Raw genomic sequence first — 24,866 nt, forward strand, 5'->3', positions numbered from 1 at the left:
TTTATACAGTCGACTGCTCTTTAATACTGGAGCGATGATGATACTGATGATAATGATGATGATGATGATGATGATGATGATGATGATGATGATGATGATGATGATGATGATGACCATGATGATGATGATGATAAAGGGGGTTAAACAAAAAGTGGCTCAGTAAGTAAGGGAGGCAAATGTGTCTGAAAACATTAACATACCCATTCGTTGGACGAGAGCAAGAGTGGCTGAATTTGTAAAGTAGCTGCATGGAGTCTTCTTTTCAAGTCTTCAATTTTCTTTCTGTACTTCTCCTCGACTCGATCCCTTTCCCGCTCAAACTCCTCTTGAATCTGCATTTTTTCTTGTCGGTAACTAGCTTTGATGTCTTTCTTCTCTTTTTTTAACACTTCCACTTCGCGTTCCAAATCAGCTATCCTATTCTCCAGGTGTTTCGTTTCTCTTGAAATGGAAATTCTATATTCTGTGTCAGCTTTGGATTTGTAAAATGACGCATTGTTTGAGGACCATTTTTTATCCACTCGGAGACTGTGGGAACTTTGCATACTCTGTCTTTGAGTAATTTTTGTTTGAATCTGCTTTCGTTGCTCTTGCAGAGAAGTAATCTCTTTTCTCAGCACCCGAAGAGTTTCTTCGAATTTCTCCTTTTCCTTTTCCAGTGCAATTTTATACTCCATTTGCAGACTTTCCTTCAGCCGAATCTCTAAATCGCTCGTATTCTGTTCAAGCTCCGTCTTTTTGTACTCAAATTTCACTTCCTGCTGATGTAATTCTTTTCGGTACTTTTCTTCAATGCTCCGCATTCTGCTCTCAGTTAAGGCCAGAGTCTTCTTCAGATCGTTTATGGACCTCTGTGCATTCTCTTTCTCCTCTCGTATTCTTTTCTCGCACTCTTCTCTGACTTTAGAAACGGTTTCGTTCATGTCTATTATTTGCTTGCTGCAATTCCCTTTTTCTCTCCTCAACTTACTCAGCAGATTTTCCCTCTCGTTTTTCAGCTTTTTTAGTTCCTCCGTGAGTTTATGAACGGTGTTATGAAGCAATGTAACCTCGTCCTTTCTATGTCCCTTTAGGTTGTTCCTCTCATCCTGCAATTCTTTCTTAAGATTTTGGTTCTCAACCTTAAAGGCGTCCATTTGAAGCTTCACCTGCTTTCTTAGCCCATCCATCTGTTCCTTGTGTTCGATAACTAGTTGAGACATATCTTGATGACCTCGTTTGTCCGAGACAGTACCAGAAATGTCTTGCGAAATGCTAGCTTGCCCCTTTATATTCTCTACCTGCCTTTCATAATCATCGATTTTCCTTCTGAACTCTTTCTCTATTTCATTTTTAACCCTTCTGCTTTTTTGCTCGAAGTCGTATTCAAGATCTTTTATTTCTCGGCGATGTTTTCTCTCTGTGTCTTGAATGGTGTCCTGAAGTGCCTCGTTTTCACGTCTGAGAGTCTCTATTTGCCTTTTCAAATCCGAAACTATTTGATGACTGGACGAATTTAAACCAGACTGATATATTGCAACATTTGCTGAGCCTGCGTCGTTGTCAATAACACCTGCGACCTGACTTTGCACAAAGTCATTACTAACTGTTGTTTGCTTGCGCAGTTTGGTTTCAATTTCAATTATTCGCCCTTCCATAATTTTTCTTTCCTCCTCAAAGCGTCGTCTATATGCTTCTTTCTCATTTTCTAAATCAGCTCTAATTCGCTGCTTCTCTTCTTCCATAACTCGTATCTCCTCATCATACCTCTTTTTCTTCTCATACAAAGTCGTCTCAAGTTGCTCCGTCTTCTTTTTGAAAATCTCAACGCTTTCGTCGAGTTCATCTTTGATCATTTTAGTTCTTCCTCTCTCGAAGTGTATTTCCTTTGTTAAGTTGCTCGTGATTTCACTCTTTTTTCTTTCTATGCGTTCTTTCTCTCTTTCTAAGTCAAAAATTCGTGTCTCTAAGGAATTCTTTTCAGCCTCCAAGTTCCTGCTGAGCTTCATTTGTTCGTTGTATTTTCGCTCAATGGCTTCTTTTTCGCTTAAAAGATCGTTCATTTGCAAGGTTTTTTCTTTGGTGTAATTCCTCATCCAGTCGTCTTTCTCACTTCTGAAGTTCTCTTCCATTTGTCGCATTTTTCTTGACAGATTTTCAACTTCTTCAGCAAGCCGTCTGTTCTTATCCTCAACTTGATGAACCGACGACAGCGAGTTATCCAGCTCCTTAACGAGTTCCTTCTGCTTTTTGACCACACCTGCCTTCTTAACCGTGATCTCCTCAATTTCCTCGCACAGCTCTATGTTTTTATTCTCCAAATCCTTCTTTTTCTTAGCATCTTTTTCGAGAACACGGCAGTGTTCCTTAAGTTCTTCAATTTCAACTTCCAGATCTCTCACCTTTTCATTATTGTCTGAATATGACATTTTGTTGTTACGGTCGTAATCCAAGCGCTGCTCAGTTACTGACGTTGTGTTAGACCCTCTATTTCCTCGATTTTGCTCGAGTAATTCGTTGACCTGGTAAAGAAGTTTCTTGTTTTCTTCCTCAAGTTTTTCCTTCTTCCGGACCTCTTCTGTGAGTTTCATCTTCCATTCCTCATCTTTCATCAGCGTTTGAGTGCCAGATGGGCTGGAAAAGAAGCCACTAAGCTGGTTTGCTGGCGTTACATTAGACTGCATCACCTGAGTTACAGCCGCACTATTAAGATACGAATAAATTTCGTCTCTTTCCTTCTCCAACTGGATCCTTAACTCCTGCGCCTCGTGAAAAAACCTTGCCTCCATTTCGTTCTTTTGTTTTTCACATTCTACCAATTCATTTGCCAGGCGCTCGAGTTCAATGGACATTTCCTCTTTCTTTTGGTTTTCTTCTTCGAAATTCCGCCTCAGCTCGATGAAGTCACGTGAATAACTCTCCTCCAGAGCTGTTCGTTCCTCGACTATTTCATTTTCTGCTTTGTAAGCTTCCTCGATCTTTACAAGTAATTCCTTTCTTTCTTCCTCAAGCTTGCGAATACTCAATTCAAGTTGTTGACTTTGTCGTTGAAGTTCCTTGGAGCTTGTAACTTCCATCTCCAGTTTTAATTCCAATTGTCGGATTTCCCCCTCGTAGGTTTGTTTCATCTGGGACATTTGAACTTCGTAGTCTTCAACCACGGTGGATTGTGAGTACAGTTCACTTTCTAAAACTTTGCTTTCTCTCTTGCAAGCTCTCAGATTGTCTTCGGCTTTGTTACGGACATCCTCGAGTGTTCGTTCCAGCTCAAGGTTACTTCTTTCCAATTCCTTCACATGATCCTCAAGTTGGGCCTTTTCTCGCTCTAACCTTGCAACATCCTCATTTTCAAACCATCTAAGTCTTTCATCGCTCTGCCCAGAAACTCCTTCATCTATTGTAACTTTGCTGTTGTCTTGCTTGTCTATAACGTCGATGATATGCTTGAATAGTTCATTCTCTTGTGCCAAAAGAGCCACCTCTTGCTTGTACAACCTATTACTACTAACTTCGTCGGTGGAGGTTGCAATGAAGGAGAATCCATTTCCACTTGAAGACTCACCTGTTTTTCCAATCTGTGTTACTCCAACTGCGACGGAACTCATTCTTTTCTGTATAGCAGATTTAAGCTGTCCAAATTGAGCTTTTAGATGGCTGTTCTCTAGCCTAAGTGTGCACAGTTCTTCCTCATACTTTGAGAGGCTCCGCGAGAGCTCTGACAATTTCTCCTCAAAATACACTTTTTGGTCGAATTCATAATGGTATTTAGTCTCCAAAGATTCTCTCTCTCTCTTTTCTCGCTCATATCTTTGTCGAAGATCATCCCTGTCCCTTGCTAACTGTTGGTAGGTGCTTTCATAATAAACTGTTCCAAAGTCTAGTTGTACCGGATCTTCTTCAAAGTCTAAAGGACATTCAGTTATCAGCTCATTGGATAGGTTTGGTAGTTCCTCCCCAGAGTCCATTTCTTGAACCTGATCAATAACTGTTTTTCGAAAAAGACAATGCAAAGTTTAAAATCAGTGCCGCTCTCAATCCCTCTCTTGCCAGGCGGGATACCACTTTTTTTCAGCACTCTATATCACATTTTATTCATTTCAATAAATTGAAGTGCATGAAAAGTTAATTTTCTTATGCTTTTTCTTACGATGTAGGAAACATATTGGGCCATAACATGACAACTTATTTCTGATATACTAAATCCGTGGAAATGGCAATTCCAAAAAAAAAAAAACTGTCAAAACTCCCTTAGAGATATAGACGAGTTTAAGAGTTCACCCGGTCCAGAGTTTTGGTGTGATAAGACTGAGCTGACGAGAGTTCCAGCGCGAGGCTAGATTTCCATTGCCATGTTACTCTGAGGGCGATTTGTCGAATACTCGATGCCTTGCGCCTCTATCTCGACGGTTGCAACGGAAAAAGGAGATTGTGAACAAACTGAGTGTAGCTTTGATTTTATAATAAACAGGTTAATTTAACAGGTGTTAGCATTTAGCGATTATACAACTCTCTAAACTTCAACAGGTGGCGGATAAATGTTAATTCTGGCACGGAACTGAAATCAAATCAACACTAATTATATAATCCATAGCAACGTTTATGGAAACATGCATATGTGTGTAGTATTATCATAAGTTCTCAGGATTGGTTTGAGAAAGCAGGAGTTCACAATATCTTGAAATACCGTTTGAAACACATAAAATTACATTTGTGTCGGAAAGATCCGGACATACATAAAAAATGGCCACAAATACACTCAACCATTTGACTAAACTGACTGTTTGATTGTCTTCATTTGTAGATAACAAAGGGTAATTATATGCTTGCGCGTTTTGCTAGAGAGAAATTACGCATTGGCCAAATGAGACTGTAATCCTTGCTCGATTCTTCCATTTCATTTAAAGTTGTTTATAACTGTCAGTCCTGTTAAGACTATCGTACTATCTAGAAAACTCGCGGGTTTGAATCATAGTCAACGGATTGAAGTTTTTAGGTTAAATCATGGGAATTTTCATTTCACTTCTTGCACTTGTATGGTATCAGCTATTACTGGTTACACGTTCTATTAAAGAAAAGATGGTACATTTTTTTTAATTGGCACGGTACTAATGGTACTATTGCTACAACCAGACTTGTTTCCGGAACTTAAAAGAAAAACTTCAAGGCTATTAGCTTGCAATGGTATTATTTTTAATACAATTTCTTGTCAATTTTTGACAATCTATAGTTAAAACTATAACAAGCTTATGGCAAAAAAAAAATAAATAAAAAATAAATAAATAAAAACAGACATTTTTTATGATTTCGTAGTAATAGCCTTCAGTAATGGCTTTAGTTCTTTAGTATCAGCATTTTACTTCACTTCACTTCCAATGATCCGCTCTCAGGCCCAAGAACCGAACCATGAAAATTATTTCTTACTTATCGTCACTTATGCACTGTCCTTTAAGTTAAAGAAACTCTTATTCAGTTTTTGCATGCTGATAACAACATGAAACTTACCTAATGTATATGCTGTATATACCTACCTCCGCAGATGCAAAGCAATACTTAACTAGCTCTTGACGACCAGATACCAGTCAGAAATTCCGCGTGATTAAAAAAGAACTTTCCCTTGTGCTTACGAGCAAGCGGGGCAAATGAATTGCTCTCGAAGGCAATAGCTAGAAGCACAACGAAAACTCAAGATAATCGCCAATTTAAACTCGCGTTAAAGAAATAATCCACACTTGACAAAGAATACTGGTCGTGGGTAAAAACAAGAGTTCCTATTGGCTGTTTACCGGTATTCAATCAAAATAAAACAGCCTGTTAAGATTTACCAGATTTGTTTATATGTCTACGAGGGTAAGACTTTTAGGGTTTTTAATCTGTGGTACGCAAGTCCATCAGCCGCGTTGTCCTTTAATGCAGAAAAGGGCTGTACCAATCTTCAAGGGCTTAAGAAGTGGTTTTATAGGCCGGGTACTGGTGCGCAGTAATCTAAAGCGGCGAAGAACACATTTATACACACCAACACATGTATATTTCATTTGTTTTAAGAATGTATTAATAATCTAGACATGCCGGCAGACGGCAAGAGCTAAACTAGGTCAAGTCTTACAAAAAAAAATCATGAAGTAAGTTTAACTTACAAACATACAAAGTCACATAGATTCAGAATTCTATTCAATTCGATCATATTCTATTCTATTCCATCTCATCTCATCCCATCCATCCGATTGCATTCCATTCTATTGCAATGAATTCCATTCCATTTAATTCTAGTCTATTACATTTCATTTCATTTCACTTTATTTCATTTCATTATATCATTCCATTCCATTCTATTATAATGACTGTAATAATAATGACTGTTTATTAAGACTCATTGCAGTAATATACAGAATGGCTGAATTACAGAGCTATTTACAAAACATATAATACTAAAATATAATACAATAAATCCAATAAATACTAGAAAATATAATTGTACAAGCCACTATGTATACTTATGCGTGACAAACCCTTGCGTGCGCTTGGTCCTACAGGTAGGAAGCGTGGAGCGGCTAATGCCAGATCTAAGATTATAATTATGCACAACCCCCTTCTGTTTGAGGAGCATAAAATGCAAGGGGTGATTCTCATTCCGGAGTCTATCAATATAAACCTGGCATTCTATTGCATTCTATTCTACTCTGTTCTATTGTATTTATTTATTATGGTTTGCCTTTACTGTTTTCACTTTGATAGCATTTAAACATAAGAATTAAACTGAGGAAGTCTAAACAAGCCATCATGAAGGCTTAATTATAGGTGGACTTCAATCCTCTATTTATTAGAGTAAAGATTAATTAAGCTAAGGGAAGGAAAAAATCTTGCGCGCACACACACGCGCACACAAAAAAGAAACTGAAATATATATTGAAAAAATTGTTTTTAACAAAATGTAAAGAAATTAGAGACTTTTTTTTTTAAAATTTATCACCTGCTATTGGCTAGAAGCTAAACAAACGCTGGTAATGCGCATTTCAAAGTCTCAGTTACGTTATTACCTGGGGTGGTTAGAATATTTAAAACCGTTTATTTTGATCTCTTAAAGTTTCAGTTTAAGATGATAAATTTTCCTGTAGGAGTCTTGATGAACAAAACTTAAGGAAAAGCAACAAAATTTCGGCAACAAGTTATGTTCACACCTGGACCCCGGGCACGATGCAGGTGTAAGATACCAAATGGAAACTAATGTGAACACATTCTTTTTATAAGCAGCCAGAGACAGAATTTCGATCGATCGACCTGAGAACCAGTACAAAACGTTTAACTCGGGCACTTAGGATGGCAACGTTTCCCTATGCCCACACATTTGACGTTAGTTCTAAACTCCACAGCTTTGTATACCCAAAATTCCCCACTTTGCTCACGTTTTAATGGCGGAGTGAAATGTAGCAAAATGTGATCCCAGTCAGAAACAGGTGCCCCGTGCATAAATGAGGCTTTGAAACCTCTGCGTGCATTTTAAAAAGACGTGTTTCATTCGTACGGAAAGCACTTTTGCACGGTGGCCGATAAAAACAAATAGGAACTAGACAAAACCCGAACCGTCTTTTCTGCCCTAAAATCGTCCATTTGTTGTTTCGAAACAACAAACGAATTCTGACAAGATCTCAACAACCGGGGCGCGTGATTCAGAAAAGAAAACAATGGTACCAAGTATAGTTTACACAGTGTATGTTACGGAAAAAAGAGGAAATCAAGTAAATATCGACTAAACTAATTTGATCTTACAGCTGTTTCAATTTATTAACCTATTTGCTGCCGTAAAATGTTTTCTAGAAAACTCTAACCGTAATAATTTGTAAAGATTTAATGAAAGGAAGAATAAGCTGTTAAAATAGATAGCTCGATCTGTCAACTTGTCATACACGTGCAAATAAAACGTGATAACTGACTACAGGATGTGTCTTTATTTTCAATAGCTGTTCAGTTTTTCTTTGAAAATTCGTTACGCACAATTATGACCTTTAGTTATCAAATCTTAGTGCTTCACATAGTCTTTCTAGCTGATGATCGGATCTAGGATAAGAGGAAAAAAAGGAGGGGCTGGAAACGAGCCAAACCGAGCCAAAATTTGAGTATTGAGAAATTTCGGAAACGTGGGTGTTTTCCTAAACGTATTTTTTTTTTCTGTTTTGTTGATTTATCTAGATTTTTATCATTTTGTTTGGTTTGCCTCAAGAAATCTCAATGGAAGTTGTTGTTTTCTTTTACGAGAGATCGAACTGAATAGCAAAGACACCGTTGCGATTTTTTTACTTTTGAGCAATAGATTATCGACCTGCTGTTGCGTACAAATCCACAAGACAGTCTATAATAAAAGAGACTAAAATAGTGGTCCTCAAAGCTGTTGTACTAAGGAAAGAGCCAAGGCTTATCGCATATAAAAATACCGTCAAAATGACGTGCATCGCCATTTCATTGAAATTCATGTATCATAAATGTGACTGTGGGATAAATTAAACGTGATATTGACCAAGCGTGATGTCAAGGTGGCTTGATATGGGCCGAGTTTTTGTGTGTGAGCGTGTGCTTTTATGGACCGAGAAATGAGGTCAAGGTCAATAAAAACGCAAGAAGGAGGCGAAGCAAATATTCCGCCATCCTAATCGAAAAAGCTTGTTCAATAAAGGATTTATTATATGGAAAAAAAATCTTTCTTTTTTTGCAGGACAACGCAGGTGATCCAGCCTTAGCGCGCAAGCCAAGGTGGGCTTATCTTTACCGCTCAGGTAGCCAATCAGAACACAGTATTCGCTTCATCTTTCCCCCTCGCTGATTCAGCCATACATTAAATAACCAGCTGGAGCTTATGACATAAGTGATGGGCTCCTGATAAAGCAGTTTCAAGAGATATGTGAGCTCAGCATAAGCGCAATTATTGCGCATCAAAAAACATTTTCTACTTAGGTACTTTGCATTTTTCTTCTGTTTTTAAAACATAAACTCCTCGCAGGACAAGGTATAAATTATATAGCAGAAGTATGGAAGGAGGACGTCATGATATCACCCTTTATAGCGTACCCTTCGAAACCTACATCACCGCCGGCAATAAATCTTTGTTGAATAGTTGGAACAGGCTATACGTCGACTTACGTGTTACATTTTTATTGATAAAACTTCAGTGTAATTCATGTTAACATCCAAAACTGAGCAGACATCATTTTTACGGTTTGGTAACCCGCCATTTCACAAGTAAATCACTAGACTACTATATTTCGCCCCTTGCAGGAAAATCCGGATTTCCGAATACGCGAAATTTTTGTTTGCGGAGTCCGGAATACAGCTAAGAGAATCTAGAACCCCCCTAACGATTGGAATCCGGAATTCACTGACAAAGAATCCCGAATCCAGTACCTGGAATCCAGAATCCACGGCGTGAAATCCAGAATATAAGACTGTCTTGGATTACCTTGCATATAATTGATATTAATAATTCTCCCACAAATAGGCATACACCTCGTGAATTTTAAATTGAGCCTTAATAATGGCCATGATTTTCATGACGCCGAAACGCCGGGTTTTTATTTATTTTTTACATGTTTACGCTTGAGTAAATCGCTAAGTGTGAAATGGAAAATGGAGCAACAGGGAATACAGCGAACAGAACTCTCGCTATTGCAAGACAACGGGTCTTTGGTATTGGACCTGGTAGATGGGACAACGGGCCAATAAATTTGAAGAAAAATCCTGAAACGGTAAACTGATCCTTACGGCAAGGCGATGAAGAAGTTAACAAAAAATATCTGTTTAAACAAAATGCCCAATATTTCGGTTTGAAAACAAACCTTTTTCAGGGGCTAAAAGCTATTTAGCCCCAGAAGAAGGTTTGTTTTCAAACCGAAATATTGGGCAGTTTGTTTATTAAAATATATATTTTTTTGTTTTATTCTTTTGTTTACTTCGTCATCGCCTTGCCGTAACGATCAGTTTACCGTTTCATATTTTTCTACAAGTTTAATTGTACTGATCCAGGTCTACAACTAACTACAACTGGAAGATCCGGCACCACTCACTGGTTTGATGCTGTGGACTTGCTGATATTTTATATAATTAAATTTGATTCTAGCTAATTTGAACTGTTCGGGTCGTCGTCCTGCCAAAGGAAAGATAGGGAGATTCACTTCTCGTGCCAACAGATCGCTGTTTGGGACGCTGTGGTTTAAAAATGCTGTGAGCCACAAGTAAATTATGAATAGTCCAACTGTTAGGTACTTGTGAATGCTCGTAAAAGTGATAAAGTTGTGAGGCGGGGGGATGTAAAAGCCGTTGAGTTTTCTCTGCTGGGTCTTAGTGCATCTCTAATGTTTTACGCTAGAAATTCGCATCAAAATGTCGGGCCACTACGCTGTATTCGACGCGCGCTTTTAGCTTAATAAAGTATCAATTCAAACGTAACGGGTAATGTCACCTTTCCGTACACTTCAGATTAAGCGATGCTAATTGGCATTTAACAAATCTGCCAATGTTTGGCTTGGCCGTTAGTATAAAGTTATTTATTATTTACTATCTAACAACCTCTCGGTTGGAAAGCAAGCGCCAGCGTGCTTAAAGCTCAGAATATCGTGGCAATAGCATCAGTTTGGTAGCTCCGCTTTCTGCTTACAAAGGAGAGGAAATTTTCCGGCAAATAATAGAAGGTGAGATGTGGGTTAATGTTAGAACATTCAAGTTAGTAAATAGAGAAACCTAAGGCCGTTCCATGGATCTCTCATACGCATGATTTCGGTTTTCTGTGCAGATAGCACAAACATTGGAGAGTAGTCAATCAGGCATGTAAAGCAAAGAGGGCTAACGATTGCCAAGTATATTTGACGGAAAATATATTAAACTAAATCAGAAACGGGGGAAAAATATAAATATATTGAGGAAAATTCCTTTCGCACTTAATACATTGTTACATGCTGCCAAAAAGGAAAAAAAAGTGTATCAAGCTAATTATTATAAAAGCAAAATCGTAATCGTATTTCGGCTGCAAATATGAACATCATTATGCATTGTTACATCTCAAAGTGGTGGATATACCTATTTCAAAAAAGGTTGTCGGAGAGAACGGCGATTGGCAATTGTCGAACGGAGAATGTACGACCGATAGGAACTTTGGGTTTTTAATATTGATGGTAAATAATCAACTATCTAAACTAGTCAACGATGACCGCTCCATTTAGTGGGGACCTTCGATTGCGGGTTATCTGGTTTGTCCATGTTCATCTGCATTCAGTTGTAGAGGCTTCATTATTCTTGGGCGGTTCTAAAAGAAAAGTTGAGCGCTATATTTCTAAATTTCTTGTGACTGGCGATGACGTTCATACGAGGAAACCAGGAATGTCTTTCATTAAAATTTCAGTTTAAGCTCTTATAAATAACAAAAACGTCTCATAGTAAGAGCTTTGATTACGTTTAATTTCGTCAAATGCATTTTGATTCACGATTTTGTTGCAGTGTCCAAATTAAGGACGAAAAAGTTCTAACTACCAGTAAACACCGAAAAGTCAAATTTGGCCGCTTTCTTGTTATTTGTTGGTAAGTCTGCTCCATTTATCGCAAATATTTCGTCTTCTGAAACTGAAGCGGAACGAGCTTGAGACGCCATTGTGAATCCGATCCCAAAACAGTAAATCCAGCATTTTCCCTCACGTGATTGGCATTTACACAAATTTACTGCAACAAATGAAAGCATTTACATCAGAAAAGACTTCACTCTCACAGGATTGGCTTGGTACACCAACGTGGCCGCCGTTTCATTCTTTTGGAACACCAATATGACCGCTGTTGCGTTACGTGAAAACGTTCTATAGCCTATGGCATTCGGAGTTACGGGATCCAGTCAAAACAAATCATGATAATAAATCAGAAGCACTGGGTTAGAGCGGTTTTCATTTGAGTGTCGAAAAATAATTGGTTTTGCACTTTCTACACGATGCGATTGGCTTAAAAGATTCGCGCCACCTTTTCATCCAATCAGAAGTAAAACCAAAGCCAATTGTGACGCGCTCGCATGCATTTTCCCGCGCTTTGCGTCAGCCACATGTAATTACTTCGAGTTTTGATTGGTTCAATGTATTGTCTGTGTCCTATGTGATTGGCCAGAGTAATTACTTTGGTTTTGGTTTTACGACACTCAAACGAAAACCACTCTATATGCTTCTGTAATAAATACAATAACTTTATTAACGCACGGTACTTCATCAGGACTTAAAACGTTTGATAATATACTTAAAAAAATAAGATAAATATATTTAAATATTATAATAATGCCATAGTTTTATGTAGCTACTTTCCATTAGAGCCAATAATGTCTAATACCATTCTAAAAGTTAACTATAAGATGAAAATAGCCGATTCAACCCGTTTTACAGTGTAGTGTATCTGCTTGCCAAAACTCGATCGATTGGGAGGCTATTACACAGCACCGCACCCCTATAGCTAAAAAATAAAAGCAATTTTTTAATTAGTTTGTGCGGGGCTGAGAGCTTGCTCCCAGCGTCTCTTATATCTAGGAAGAGGAGAACCCATCACGGTTTGCGCAAAATTCTATCCACTGATTTATTGGTAAATCACGAGATACTAAGAATGTTCATCTACATAGTTAGAAAATCTGGAGCCTGTTCTTCAAGTAAGTTAAGTGTACTTACAGTGTTTTTTTTGTTAAACGTTAGAACAAAATGGAGGAATTGCAAAAGAAATGTTCTGATTTAACCAAAGATAACGAATCTCTGAAAGCAAAGGTAGCGGAATTAATGGCCAAAGTGCAGGAGCTTTTAAAGTACAAGGAAATGGCGGAGGGATTAGCGGGGAAAGCAGCGTGTGGCACCGAGGCTGCAGAGGACGCGGCAAAGGAAAAAGTCGCCGAACAGGCGGATGAAGCAAAAGACAAGGCTACGGATGCGGTGAATGATGTAGCCGCATCAATTTCTGGCATAAAACTCCCCTTTTAATTGTCAAAATCAACTTCGTTGGATTTCACAGAGATGAAAAACAAGATTTAGTTTGACTGCACTTTCAAGATAATATTATAGCTGCATGAAGGCAGATTAGTTGATATACGTTTCATAGCTTATTGAACACATTTTGAAAGCTAATGAACACGAGATTCATTTATTTTAAGCACACGTTTCGTTTTCGAGTATGGCTGGTAGGCAATTGGATTGAGCTCAAGTGCATTTTTTAAAGAAGTAAATTCTCGCCACGTATGAAAAGTGAACGACGCTCTGCTAAAATGGCTGTAACATGGAGAGGGAATTAATAAAACAACGGCTCAACAGTTAATAATTGTGAACATATGTCATTGCTTTATAAGGTAAATCCAAGACAGTATTGGATTCTGGATTCCACGCTGTGTATTTCGGATTCCAAGTACTGGATTCTGTGTTCCATGTCACTTGAACGTGGATTCCAGATTCCAATCTTTAACGGGATTCCGGATTGCCTATAGCTGCATTCTGTATTCCAGAGCCGAGGCTCCTGGATTTCACAAGCAAAATTTTCTCGGATTCCGGAATCCCGATTACAATCAAATTGGGCGAAATTCTTATCTTTTAACAAAACGTAATTTTGTGAAATTTCATAAAACTACACACATTCACCATTCACCAGAAAGCATTAATGTTAAGTGAAGATCACGGCAGAACACGCACCAAGTAATAGCCCTGTCACAATGGTCATCCACAAACTTTTTGCCGTCCTCTTCCTTCTGCCGTCCTGTTGCGTAACGTCACTATTAATAGAAGACTAAAAGACAACTAACAACCAGTCAGGTTCATCGGCGTATTCTTCAACGAAAAACGTCCTTCGTTATCATGGCACACTTGCACTGCTACACAAATCAAATTACAGTGTGGCAAAAAGATTTGAATAGTGAAGGATAAATTAGGCGGATTACCGACTTTTAAGACTTTTAAACAATTTTGTGAGATACGATCTCAGTCTTTAGTAATGGGAACACAATTTCGCGAATATAGTCGTCTGTCACGGCAAAAAATACTGTTAGCAGCCTCCAATTTTACAATCGTAAAAGAAATGGTGTGGTCATAACCGAAAAAAGAAAGCACGTTTTTGAGGCTGCTTTCTTATGCGGAGGTGTATTTTGAATAGATCGATTCATTTTTTAGCTAGTCGTTGGATGATCCGTGAAAGACAGTGCCAAAATTGGATCATTCGCAAATTTCATGCAATACGGTTATCATGAGGTAACCTACAAAAATTAAATAATGTTAACTTAGAGTTAATTCTGAAAAGAACGTTTTTTTAAAACAAGGGTTAAAATGAAATGAAATTAAAAACGGCGGCTGACTCACAGATAAATGATAAAAGTATAGCCGTGATAATTGCCAATAACCCGATAGCAACAGAGATTTATGTCCTTAATAACAAGACAAGAAAGCCACAATAGCAATAAACATATCAAGGCGATAAGAAATAAAATTTCTGAGATCCGAGTAAAAAGTAGAAATGTTTTGATTATCTAAATTGAATGATTACACAAAGTATATAAATAAATGTTATTGGAAAAATTTATGAGCCAGTTTTGCTAGATCGTTGGGTTTGGTCCTACCAATAAATTGCTTACAGCCGATATTCCAGAATAAAAATAAAAATAATAAAATAAAATAAAGGCAATAATCATAAATAAATAAAAAATAAAAATCCTTATTAATTTACTTCAAAATGTCTTCCTCGACACATAAGCGTTCGATAAAACGTTGACGAAAAATTTCCAATTCCTGTTGTTATTGCGTGGCAAGCTATTTAAATTAGCTGAAGACAAAATTATCAAAAACAAAAACTGTTCTCGTCTCATTCTAATGAATTGCTTCGTCCAGCCAACAAGATCTGTTTCGCATTTAGAATAGATATACAGTGTATTTCGATTAACTTCGAATGTATAGGAAAAATTAACAGTGTGCTTCTGTCAAAGGATGTTTAACTTTCCGGCATCTGTGATGAAACTGGAATGACCACAAAAAGAAAACACAAAAACATAAAAACCAAGCGAGAGACACTTGAAAAAAACGTCCAAGTTTATGTTTGAATACGACTCTTTGGAGAGAAACAAAGCGCAATATTTACTTGTAAACGTTTCGTCCCGAATACTTTCTATTAAACAGCCGAACTAAATACACAAAATGACAGTCAAAAGTCGCATTTCCAAGTAACATGTCAAAACATGGATATTTTTCCGAATCATGTACTAGTTATTTTATCCTAACGCTATGGGCGCCTACCAATAAAATTAGCTGCACAATGATTTCAGCCTTCAACGACTTGAATCTCTTATCCACAGATTTAATTTATGACTAAAGGGAAATTACAATTTCCATTTATTGTCCTCTTGTCGTAAAGTTGACAATTTCAAGCCCAACGTTTAATTAATCCCTAAATATGCGATTATACGATCACCTTTTCAAGAATGAACAGAAAACTATAAATCTAGGTGGTGTCAAGCTCGCTTTTACAATTACTGGAATTAAAATTCCTTAATATCTGCGCAAAGGTTGTCAGTTTGAATTTGAAGGCCATTGATGTTTTTTTGAAAATGGGGATTTTTGATGCCAATAGCGTTCTGCCTGTTGCAAAGCTGAATTTCACACAAAGTATAGGTGATAGCATGGTTTATAGTGATATTTCGAAATTGTTATATGTAATTTCAGGAGCCGTTAGGCGAGTGAAATTAGAGACAATTTTGAAATATCACGACTTGTATTTAAGCCAAATATCAAGTACAAATCATGCTTTTATTTGTTTATACTACTAACCGCAAAAGGTTTGAAATTTTCACATGTAGGTATTTCAAATTAAGCTGAAATACCACTGCTCTGAGCCAATCAAATTCGGAAATTTCTCATACAAATCGTTTAAAATGGGTATCTTAGTAGCGGGTGTAACAGGCTTGTAATCTTATCCAGAAAAAGGCAGAAACATCGAAACGCACTGCAATATTTCAGTTCCCCAGTTACGCTAAGTGGACCGCAATTTCCCTTGACCTTCCTAATTACACTGATTATCCCTCACCAAAATAAGTATGTTGTCCTCAGTTTGCTAACTTAAGGCAAGAGGAACACATTCTGTTTCAGTCAACTTCGCTCAAAAATTTCTGCTGCGTGGCCCAGCGTTTCTCTCACAAAGTTAGCTTACTCAGTTTGAAAACTGGGGCCAGGCTCTAGAAATCGTGGCAGAAGAAACAACTTTTTCTCTCCTACTTCAAGTTTCGTTGACTCTGTTCTATGATCTTGATGCATATCGGATCTTGCTCTAGAAATAACCACGTTGGACCGAGACACGTTCCCTTGCGAGTTGCGTTTTACAGAAAAAGAACTTTGTCTCTGGTCAGCCCGACCTTTCCACTCATTCTCTCGGCTTCCCGAGGCATGGGTAGTTCCATCTCCGACATGAATTCTTAACACTGATGAATGGCTAAACACACTCCTTACAGCGCGTCGAATTTCCCTCATTCTCCAGTAGTACATTAGCGGGTTAGCCGACGAGTTTATGAGCGCTGCGGTCTTTGCAACTTCCCATAAAACTGTTTGCTCTTCGCTGAAGAACTTTGGTGTCGAGTCTAAGAACTTAATCATAACGTAAAACGTCGGCGAGTAAAAAATGAAGAACAAAACCACAACGTAGAGCATAGTAGCAGATGATTTTCTGTGTTTTCTGATGTTCACTGACGGAGGATGCAACTTTGCCTGGTTTTTGATGAGACTTCTGTGGCGACGCAGTATTAGCAATATTCTAACGTACATGAAAACTAGCACAATTGCAGCTATAGTGATAACAGCTAGACCCAATGCTGTGAACGCTGGAAAATCCAAACCTGAGGGCCAGGAGATTACACTCGTCGTGGAGCAAAACCATGTAATTGCGATTACCAAAAGCGTTCGGCGCACAGTTACAATTTGATGATATCTGAGGTGATAATGGAGAGCCAGCCAGCGCTCTGTGCTTATCGTGACCAATGTCACCATCGAGACGTACATGAACAGCAACAGAAGGGTTTCTTTAGCGTGCCACAACGTGCACGAAAAGGGTTTTCCACTAATAAGCACAGCAGTGTGGGCGATAGAGAGCGGTTGCACAATGCAGCCAACGAAAAGATCCGTAAAGGCAAGCGAGCACAGAAGGATGTTCGGAGGATTGTGCAGAGTCGGCGTTCGGAGAATCGCGTAAACCACTGGCATGTTTTGAAATGTTGCTGTCAATGAAAAGACACAATTCAACACAAGTAGGGCAACATTTGTAGCAAACATCGACTTACGTCTTTCATCGTCGTCGAGCATAAATTCGCATTCAGTACTTCTGTTGCTTTCAGTCATGTCGAGGATTTTATGTATAGTTAGTAGTGAGATATTCCTTTTCTTCTGGCAGAAACAGAAGGAAGCTATGTCAGTGGCTGCTTCGCTCCCTGAAAGAAATAGTCAAAAAGACGTCGAAAACTGTAAATCGTTGATGTCGTGGCTATGCTCATTACAATATTAAAAGTAGCCCCCGACTTAACAGCAATTCATGAGTGATTAGTGTTTCTCAGTCTGGTGTTGCTAGGTATCTAGCAACATTGGCAGATTATCGATTAAGCAGAGTAGCTTTTCCTAATATTTCGCAAGAAACCGGCGGTAACAAGGCATTTTCATAATTAACCCAAAAAGCTGAGGCTTTGCACCAGTGCTGTCTCACGTTCTTAAGTAAACACACGGAGTGGCAAACGTCCTAAACCAATTTCATTTCAACAAATAGCGAAGCGCAGGTGGGTCTTTGGTGTAACAAGTAAATGAAAAGAACACCGAACATTATTGAAAATTTGTCTCCAACAGAAAGAACGAAAGAAACAGAAAAATAACAAAAGTAAAAAAAAAAAATTATAATCCACTCTCTTTTTATCAATGGGAAATCAGTCCGCTTAGGGGTCTTTTTTCAAGGTTTTACTTGGAAATCGTTTTGCATAATTTTTCCAATTGATGCAAGCTTGGTAGGAATAAATTAAGAGGTAAATTCAAATGCTGACGTTTAGTCGATATTTGTAAAATTAACTGAGTTTTCCACTGAGGCTGTGCTTGTCCTTTAAGAAACCGAACCCTTAAGAATCAGATTGTACAAAACGAGTCAAACTTAGATGTTTCATCCTAAAATGATGTTAAAATTGATTCTGCTGTAACTAACAGCTGTTAAATTGTTCATTCGCTGCCACTGGCGAGCGTGGACGTTACTAGAGACATTCCTGATTCGCGAAAGACAAAGAGAAATGCCATGCACTCGATTTGCGTTTTCAATACCAAAAGCTTCTTGATCGTACATGAAATCTGTTTCTAGTTAATAGCCCGTAAAGAGCCAATAAGTGGTTGAGGCATCAAAAGAGAGGCAAATACTAATTTCCTGACCCTTGAGATCGTGTTACAGGAAAAGCTGACAGTGAGCGACATCTGCACCTGCGTTTCAAAATTCAAATGAAAATAGGAGAAGAGAACAAAAACCACAAAGCGATATTTACACCGAAAAAGAATACATTCGGTCACCAAAATAGGATTTCCTTTCTGAGCAAACGCACAATTTACAAAGCAAGCACACTTTGCACTGCAAAATTACTAGCAGTGGAAATAACAACTTAAAGAAAGAGTGTTACTCGACGAACCTCTCACTAGAATGGTAGGCAATTTCATGAGCAAACGAAAAAGTAAGCCCTATTCTTTTCACAACATTATTTATTAGTTTTGCAGCGAGAAAAATTCAGGATTGCTTTGTACAGCACGGCTAAGAAGTAGAGAATCAAACAACGGACTTGCGTAATGACTTTCAACTGAATAGTCTCATGTTGGCATACGAGTTACATTACATAATTCAACTTTGACTGTTAGGGTGTAAAGTGACGTGACTCTGTTCTTGACCAATATTTTAGACAGGAAGGAAGTCCAAGTCTATGTAACCAAAGTCCCTCTCGAGTTCGTAAGCAGTAGTTTTGGACATACCTTAACCTACAATATGATTCAAGGTTCAATTCAAGTCTGAGAACAAAAATAAAAATACAGGGTCGGCCAGGGAGGGTAGTGGTAGACCAGTATACACGAAAAAAATTCGCCAAAATACCCTAAAATACCCAACATTCATCCAAATATACCCAAAATTATACCCAGGCATACTTTATACCTGAAATTCAAAGAAAGTGATATACCGAATACCCGTATTTAAGCTGCAATATACCGTATACCCGATTTAAAAAGCCCCTGTATACCGTATACCCCAAAACCCTGGCCGACCTTGAAAATAATACACCTTCCGCTGGAAAGAAAAGTCATATTACACAAGATAACAAACGACGACTACAACCGAACTTCATGGACAAGTCCGACAGTTTAAAAAAAAACAAAACAAAAAAGAAGTAATAACTAAGAATTTTAAAGAGATGTAAACGACACAACTGTCCTTAAAAACGCTAAGTAATAGATTGTTCAGTGTTTGCAAAGCAAAAATTAAATTCCAATGAATATCCTTCGCAAAGGATTCTGCCTTAAATAACACTTTGAAAATAATGTTTCAAGATTAAACTTGAGTGATCACTAGAAGGTGGAAATCAAGTCTAGTGAACCAGCCCGATGCTTCCCGGTATGGCTTACCTGATGTCTGTCAGTCAAAACATACGCAGCTCACGATTTCGAGGGTGTGAAATTACTGCTTTATCATCGTGGGCATTTTTTGTTGTCTGTCGTAAAGGTAAGAGAGCGGCATTTTTTTTTCAGGACCGCCACTGAAAACCTTTTTATACAGTCTTATACAACGTAAAAGCGCCGAATAGCTGCTTCAATTACACAACGCCGCTCCCCTGTCAGTTAGTCCTCTCCACGAAATTTACATATGTCATCGCCGAGAGCAGGGTAGAAACAAGATACCTTTATTTAACTTAAGGTATTATTAAAATAATAATCGACAGACTAACCAATACCGACTCTCTCATATTTGCAGGAACAACTGCGAACGTGACCACCCTCTGCTCCCTAGGTCTTGTTAACTCTTCCTCATTTAAAACTTTCCATGACTGCCGTGACGTTGTTGTATTTTTCTGAAACAATCTGCAGACATTTGTTTGGTATCCCGTAGAAAAATGAGTTATTGTCAGATTATGAAAATGATCAAAATGTGTTCCTTTTTACGAAACTGTGTCCAAGATCCACCAAAATTAAGAGTTTTAATAATTGCGTTTGGCCGCGTTGTGCGTTGTTGTGATAACTAATATGCTTATAAATAAATTATCATTAAAGATGATCAACATGGTGATCGACTTAGCTTTTCAAGGACCCTTGAATGTCACCGAAGGAAGTACACCGGAGGTTTGAACTAACTGAGAGTTAAATTTCGATGTGTGGGCAGCAAGGATCGCGCACAGAAACATGACAAGGCGTCATAGAGAACGGAATAGAGAACAGGCGGAGTCAGGTGTTCATATTAGGTGGAACACGTAAGATGTATTGTTGCAGAGGTAGTTGAATATGCAAAAATACCAGCTGAGAAGTGCTGAATTGAGCTTGGTAGACTGTTTCTGATTTGTTTACGGCAAATTTCAAAGGATGAAATTAAAACTACTGTCGGTTGGAAATTTCGCTGAAATTCAACTAATTGGCAACATCAGAAAAACGTTTAGTCGAGTGGTGTCACTGTCATGTTAATTACAAAACTCGTCAATGCTTTTCCCAGAGCCTGTGATCCTTTCGGTCAGCACTAAGGATCCGTTCCGCTGGACGTGGTTAACGAAGGCCCATAGGAAGAGACTGTAAACACGTTTAAAGAGATGGAATCTTATAGCGCACGCCTTCAAAGGATAGACGCCAGAGTTTGAACTTCGGGGACAAACTTCAACCAAACAACATATGCTCGAACAAACTGAACTACACGGTTACGGAGTTAGATTAAGGTGGCTCGATACAGTTTTTCATGGCCAATACCTGCCAAGGTTGAGCATAAACTACGTCTCCATAAACAAAGTTTTGGAAAAATTGCCCCCACAGTTGTATTAGATAAAGATGAAAATCTTTTATGATCAGGGTTGCAATGACATCGGAGTTCTCATAGCAACGAAATGACGCTATTACCTATTTTAGTTACAGAAGTACTTTCTCGGCACTGAGAACTGTTCTTTCAAAATTATTCACGGGAGCTTTTTCCTCCAATAGCCGCCTCGATGTTCGTGAAGTTTAAGCGAAATCTGTAAGAGCGTTATCGAGATATTTTGGGATCAAGATTTTGTGGTTAGAAATACGGTAAAAAATGGATAATCTTGATCTTCGGCTGTTATCTGTAGAAAATGAAGCGCTTTTGACATGCAATTTTACCTGATAGTAGTTTCAATCTTTTTAAAAACGTGTGTGAAAGACCGTGGAGATAGCTCCACCGATTGCTAAAAAGAAGGATTTGATTAGTATGTATCGAGGCGCTTTTGTTAGCGGTTTTTGAACATTTTGGTCTACTTTAACAAATTAGCGAATAATTTTAAAACCACTCGATAGATTTTTTTTAAAAAAATAAGATTCTTGAGATTAACCTTCCTTTTATATGACCCTTTAGTTTCAAGATTATTGATATATTGTAAGGCAGTAAAATAAGGGCTACAATTCGCCAATATTTTGGCAGAAATTTTGTGTTTACAAATGTGAGCCTCTCATTATTCGGGGTATTGTCTCCAAGTTTCATATTTTCGCGCATAACAATAGCTAGCATTTTTGCATATGTCAGATGCATTGTTAGTTACTGTTGTTCACGTGAAAATGAAACTTGGAGACAATGCCTTGAATAATGAGAGGCTTTCACTTGTAATAACGAAACTTCCGATAAAAAAAGTAACGAGTTGTAGCCAATATTTTACTGCCTTACAATGTATCAATAGAGAGCTTAAGCAACGAACATTTTTTCACGACGGAGGTCTCCATTCCGTGAGAGGAATGGATCGAGAACGGCGTTTGTGGCGCGAAAATTTTTAACTTAAGCGTGTGTTCCTTTTTCACGACGGACGCGTACAGTGTTGAATTGCTCAGTGCACTGAAACGAAAAACTGGAAAAGCTGTTGGAAATGTCTTCGTTTAAAGAAGCTCGGGAAATGCTTTTGTTAAACCATGATAGGAAAGTTATAAATGACGAAGAGTTGCTTTTGTTGCTGGACGACAACACATCGAGAAACTCCGAATTTAACTACGAAAACTATCAGAGATTCAACTTAGATGAAATTCAGGAGCCGGAATGTAAGGCGCAATTTCGTTTTAACAAGAACGATATCCCAGTGTTGGCGGAGGTTCTTGGGTTGCCCGAAACATTCAGATGTTCTCAAAGAACCGTGGCAAACAAGCTGGAGAGCCTTTGTATGCTACTTGGGAGAACAGCATACCCTTGTCGCTACAGTGACCTCATACCGAGATTCGGTAGACCCGTTCCCGAACTTAGTATGATCACTAATTGTGTCGTTGACTACCTTTATGATAACCATGGTCATCGATTAACACAGTGGAACCATCGGATCATGAGTCCTCCTCTCTCCGCTTAGGGGTCTTATTTCAAGGTTTTACTTGGAAATCGTTTTGCATAATTTTTCCAATTGATGCTTGGTAGGAATAAATTAAGACGTAAATTCAAATGCTGACGTTTAGTCGATATTTGTAAAATCAACTGAGTTTTCCACTGAGGCTGTGCTTGTCCTTTAAGAAACCGAACCCTTAAGAATCAGATTGTACAAAACGAGTCAAACTTAGATGTTTCATCCTAAAAAGATGTTAAAATTGATTCTGCTGTAACTAACAGCTGTTAAATTGTTAATTCGCTGCCACTGGCGAGCGTGGACGTTGCTAGAGACATTCCTGATTCGGGAAAGACAAAGAGAAATGCCAAGCACTCGATTTGCGTTTTCAATACCAAGAGCTTCTTGATCGTACATGAAATCTGTTTCTAGTTAGTAGCCCGTAAAGAGCCAATGAGTGGTAGAGGCATCAAAAGAGAGGCAAATACTAATTTCCTGACCCTTGAGATCGTGTTAAAGGAAAAGCTGACAGTGAGCGACATCTGCACCTGCGTTTCAAAATTCAAATGAAAATAGGAGAGGAGAACAAAAACCACAAAGCGATATTTACACCGAAAACGAATACATTCGGTCGCCAAAATAGGATTTCCTTTCTGAGCAAACGCACAATTTACAAAGCAAGCACACTTTGCACTGCGAAATTACTAGCAGGAGAAATAACAACTTAAAGAAAGAGTGTTACTCGACGAACCTCTCACTAGAATGGTAGGCAATTTCATGAGCAAACGAAAAAGTAAGCCCTATTCTTTTCACAACATTATTAGTTTTGCAGCGAGAAAAATTCAGGATTGCTTTGTACAGCACGGCTAAGAAGTAGAGAATCAAACAACGGACTTGCGTAATGACTTTCAACTGAATAGTCTCATGTTGGCATACGAGTTACATTACATAATTCAACTTTGACTGTTAGGGTGTAAAGTGACGTGACTCTGTTCTTGACCAATATTTTAGACAGGAAGGAAGTCCAAGTCTATGTAACCAAAGTCCCTCTCGAGTTCGTAAGCAGTAGTTTTGGACATACCTTAACCTACAATATGATTCAAGGTTCAATTCAAGTCTGAGAACAAAAATCAAAATACAGGGTCGGCCAGGGGAAAAAAATTCGCCAAAATACCCTAAAATACCCAACATTCATCCAAATATACCCAAAATTATACCCAGGCATACTTTATACCTGAAATTCAAAGAAAGTGATATACCGAATACCCGTATTTAAGCTGCAATATACCGTATACCCGATTTAAAAAGCCCCTGTATACCGTATACCCCAAAACCCTGGCCGACCTTGAAAATAATACACCTTCCGCTGGAAAGAAAAGTCATATTACACAAGATAACAAACGACGACTACAACCGAACTTAATGGACAAGCCCGACAGTTTAAAAAAACAAAACAAAAAAGAAGTAATAACTAAGAATTTTAAAGAGATGTAACAGACACAACTGTCCCTAAAAACGCTAAGTAATAGATTGTTCAGTGTTTGCAAAGCAAAAATTAAATTCCAATGAATATCCTTCGCAAAGGATTCTGCCTTAAATAACACTTTGAAAATAATGTTTCAAGATTAAACTTGAGTGATCACTAGAAGGTGGAAATCAAGTCTAGTGAACCAGCCCGATGCTTCCCGGTATGGCTTAGCTGATGTCTGTCAGTCAAAACATACGCAGATCACGATTTCGAGGGTGTGAAATTACTGCTTCATCATCGTGGGCATTTTTTGTTGTCTGTCTTAAAGGTAAGAGAGCGGCATTTTTTTTTTTCAGGACCGCCACTGAAAACCTTCTTTTTATACAATCTTATACAACGTAAAAGCGCCGAATAGCTGCTTCAATTACACAACGCCGCTCCCCTGTCAGTTAGTCCTCTCCACGAAATTTACATATGTCATCGCCGAGAGCAGGTTAGAAACAAGATACCTTTATTTAACGTAAGGTATTATCAAAATAATAATCGACAGACTAACCAATACCGACTCTCTCATATTTGCAGGAACAATTGCGAACGTGACCACCCTCTGCTCCCTAGGTCTTGTTAACTCTTCCTCATTTAAAACTTTCCATGACTGTCGTGACCCTGTTGTATTTTTCTGAAACAATTTGCAGACATTTGTTTGGTATCCCGTAGAAAAATGAATTATTGTCAGATTATGAAACTGATCAAAATGTGTTCCTTTCTACGAAACTGTGTCCAAGATCCACCAAAATTAAGAGTTTTAATCATTGCGTTTGGCCGCGTTGTGCGTTGTTGTGATAACTAATATGCTTATAAATAAATTATCATTAAAGATGATCAACATGGTGATCGACTTAG

The 24,866-nt window shown here is 38.2% G+C and overlaps 2 protein-coding genes across 3 annotated transcripts in view; both read right to left on the reverse strand.

Moving 5' to 3' along the window:
• Positions 1–191: 191 nt before the first annotated feature.
• On the reverse strand, positions 192–3,944 carry LOC140938058 (uncharacterized). Its single transcript, XM_073387598.1, has one exon. It carries the CDS (start codon positions 3,942–3,944, stop codon positions 192–194), a length of 3,753 nt encoding a protein of 1,250 aa, XP_073243699.1.
• An 11,070-nt stretch (positions 3,945–15,014) lies between these two features.
• The window catches only part of LOC140939093 (melanocyte-stimulating hormone receptor-like), a 37,092-nt gene continuing 27,240 nt past the window's right edge, over positions 15,015–24,866 (reverse strand). For both annotated transcript variants that reach the window (XM_073388653.1, XM_073388652.1), the window contains exon 2: positions 15,015–17,413. In XM_073388653.1, coding sequence (XP_073244754.1) covers positions 16,143–17,324 — 1,182 coding nt within the window. In that variant the 5' untranslated portion in view covers positions 17,325–17,413 and the 3' untranslated portion in view covers positions 15,015–16,142. The remainder of the gene's footprint in view (positions 17,414–24,866) is intronic.

Source organism: Porites lutea, chromosome 5 (assembly GCF_958299795.1).
Source record: "Porites lutea chromosome 5, jaPorLute2.1, whole genome shotgun sequence".
NCBI classification, from domain to species: Eukaryota; Metazoa; Cnidaria; class Anthozoa; order Scleractinia; family Poritidae; genus Porites; species Porites lutea.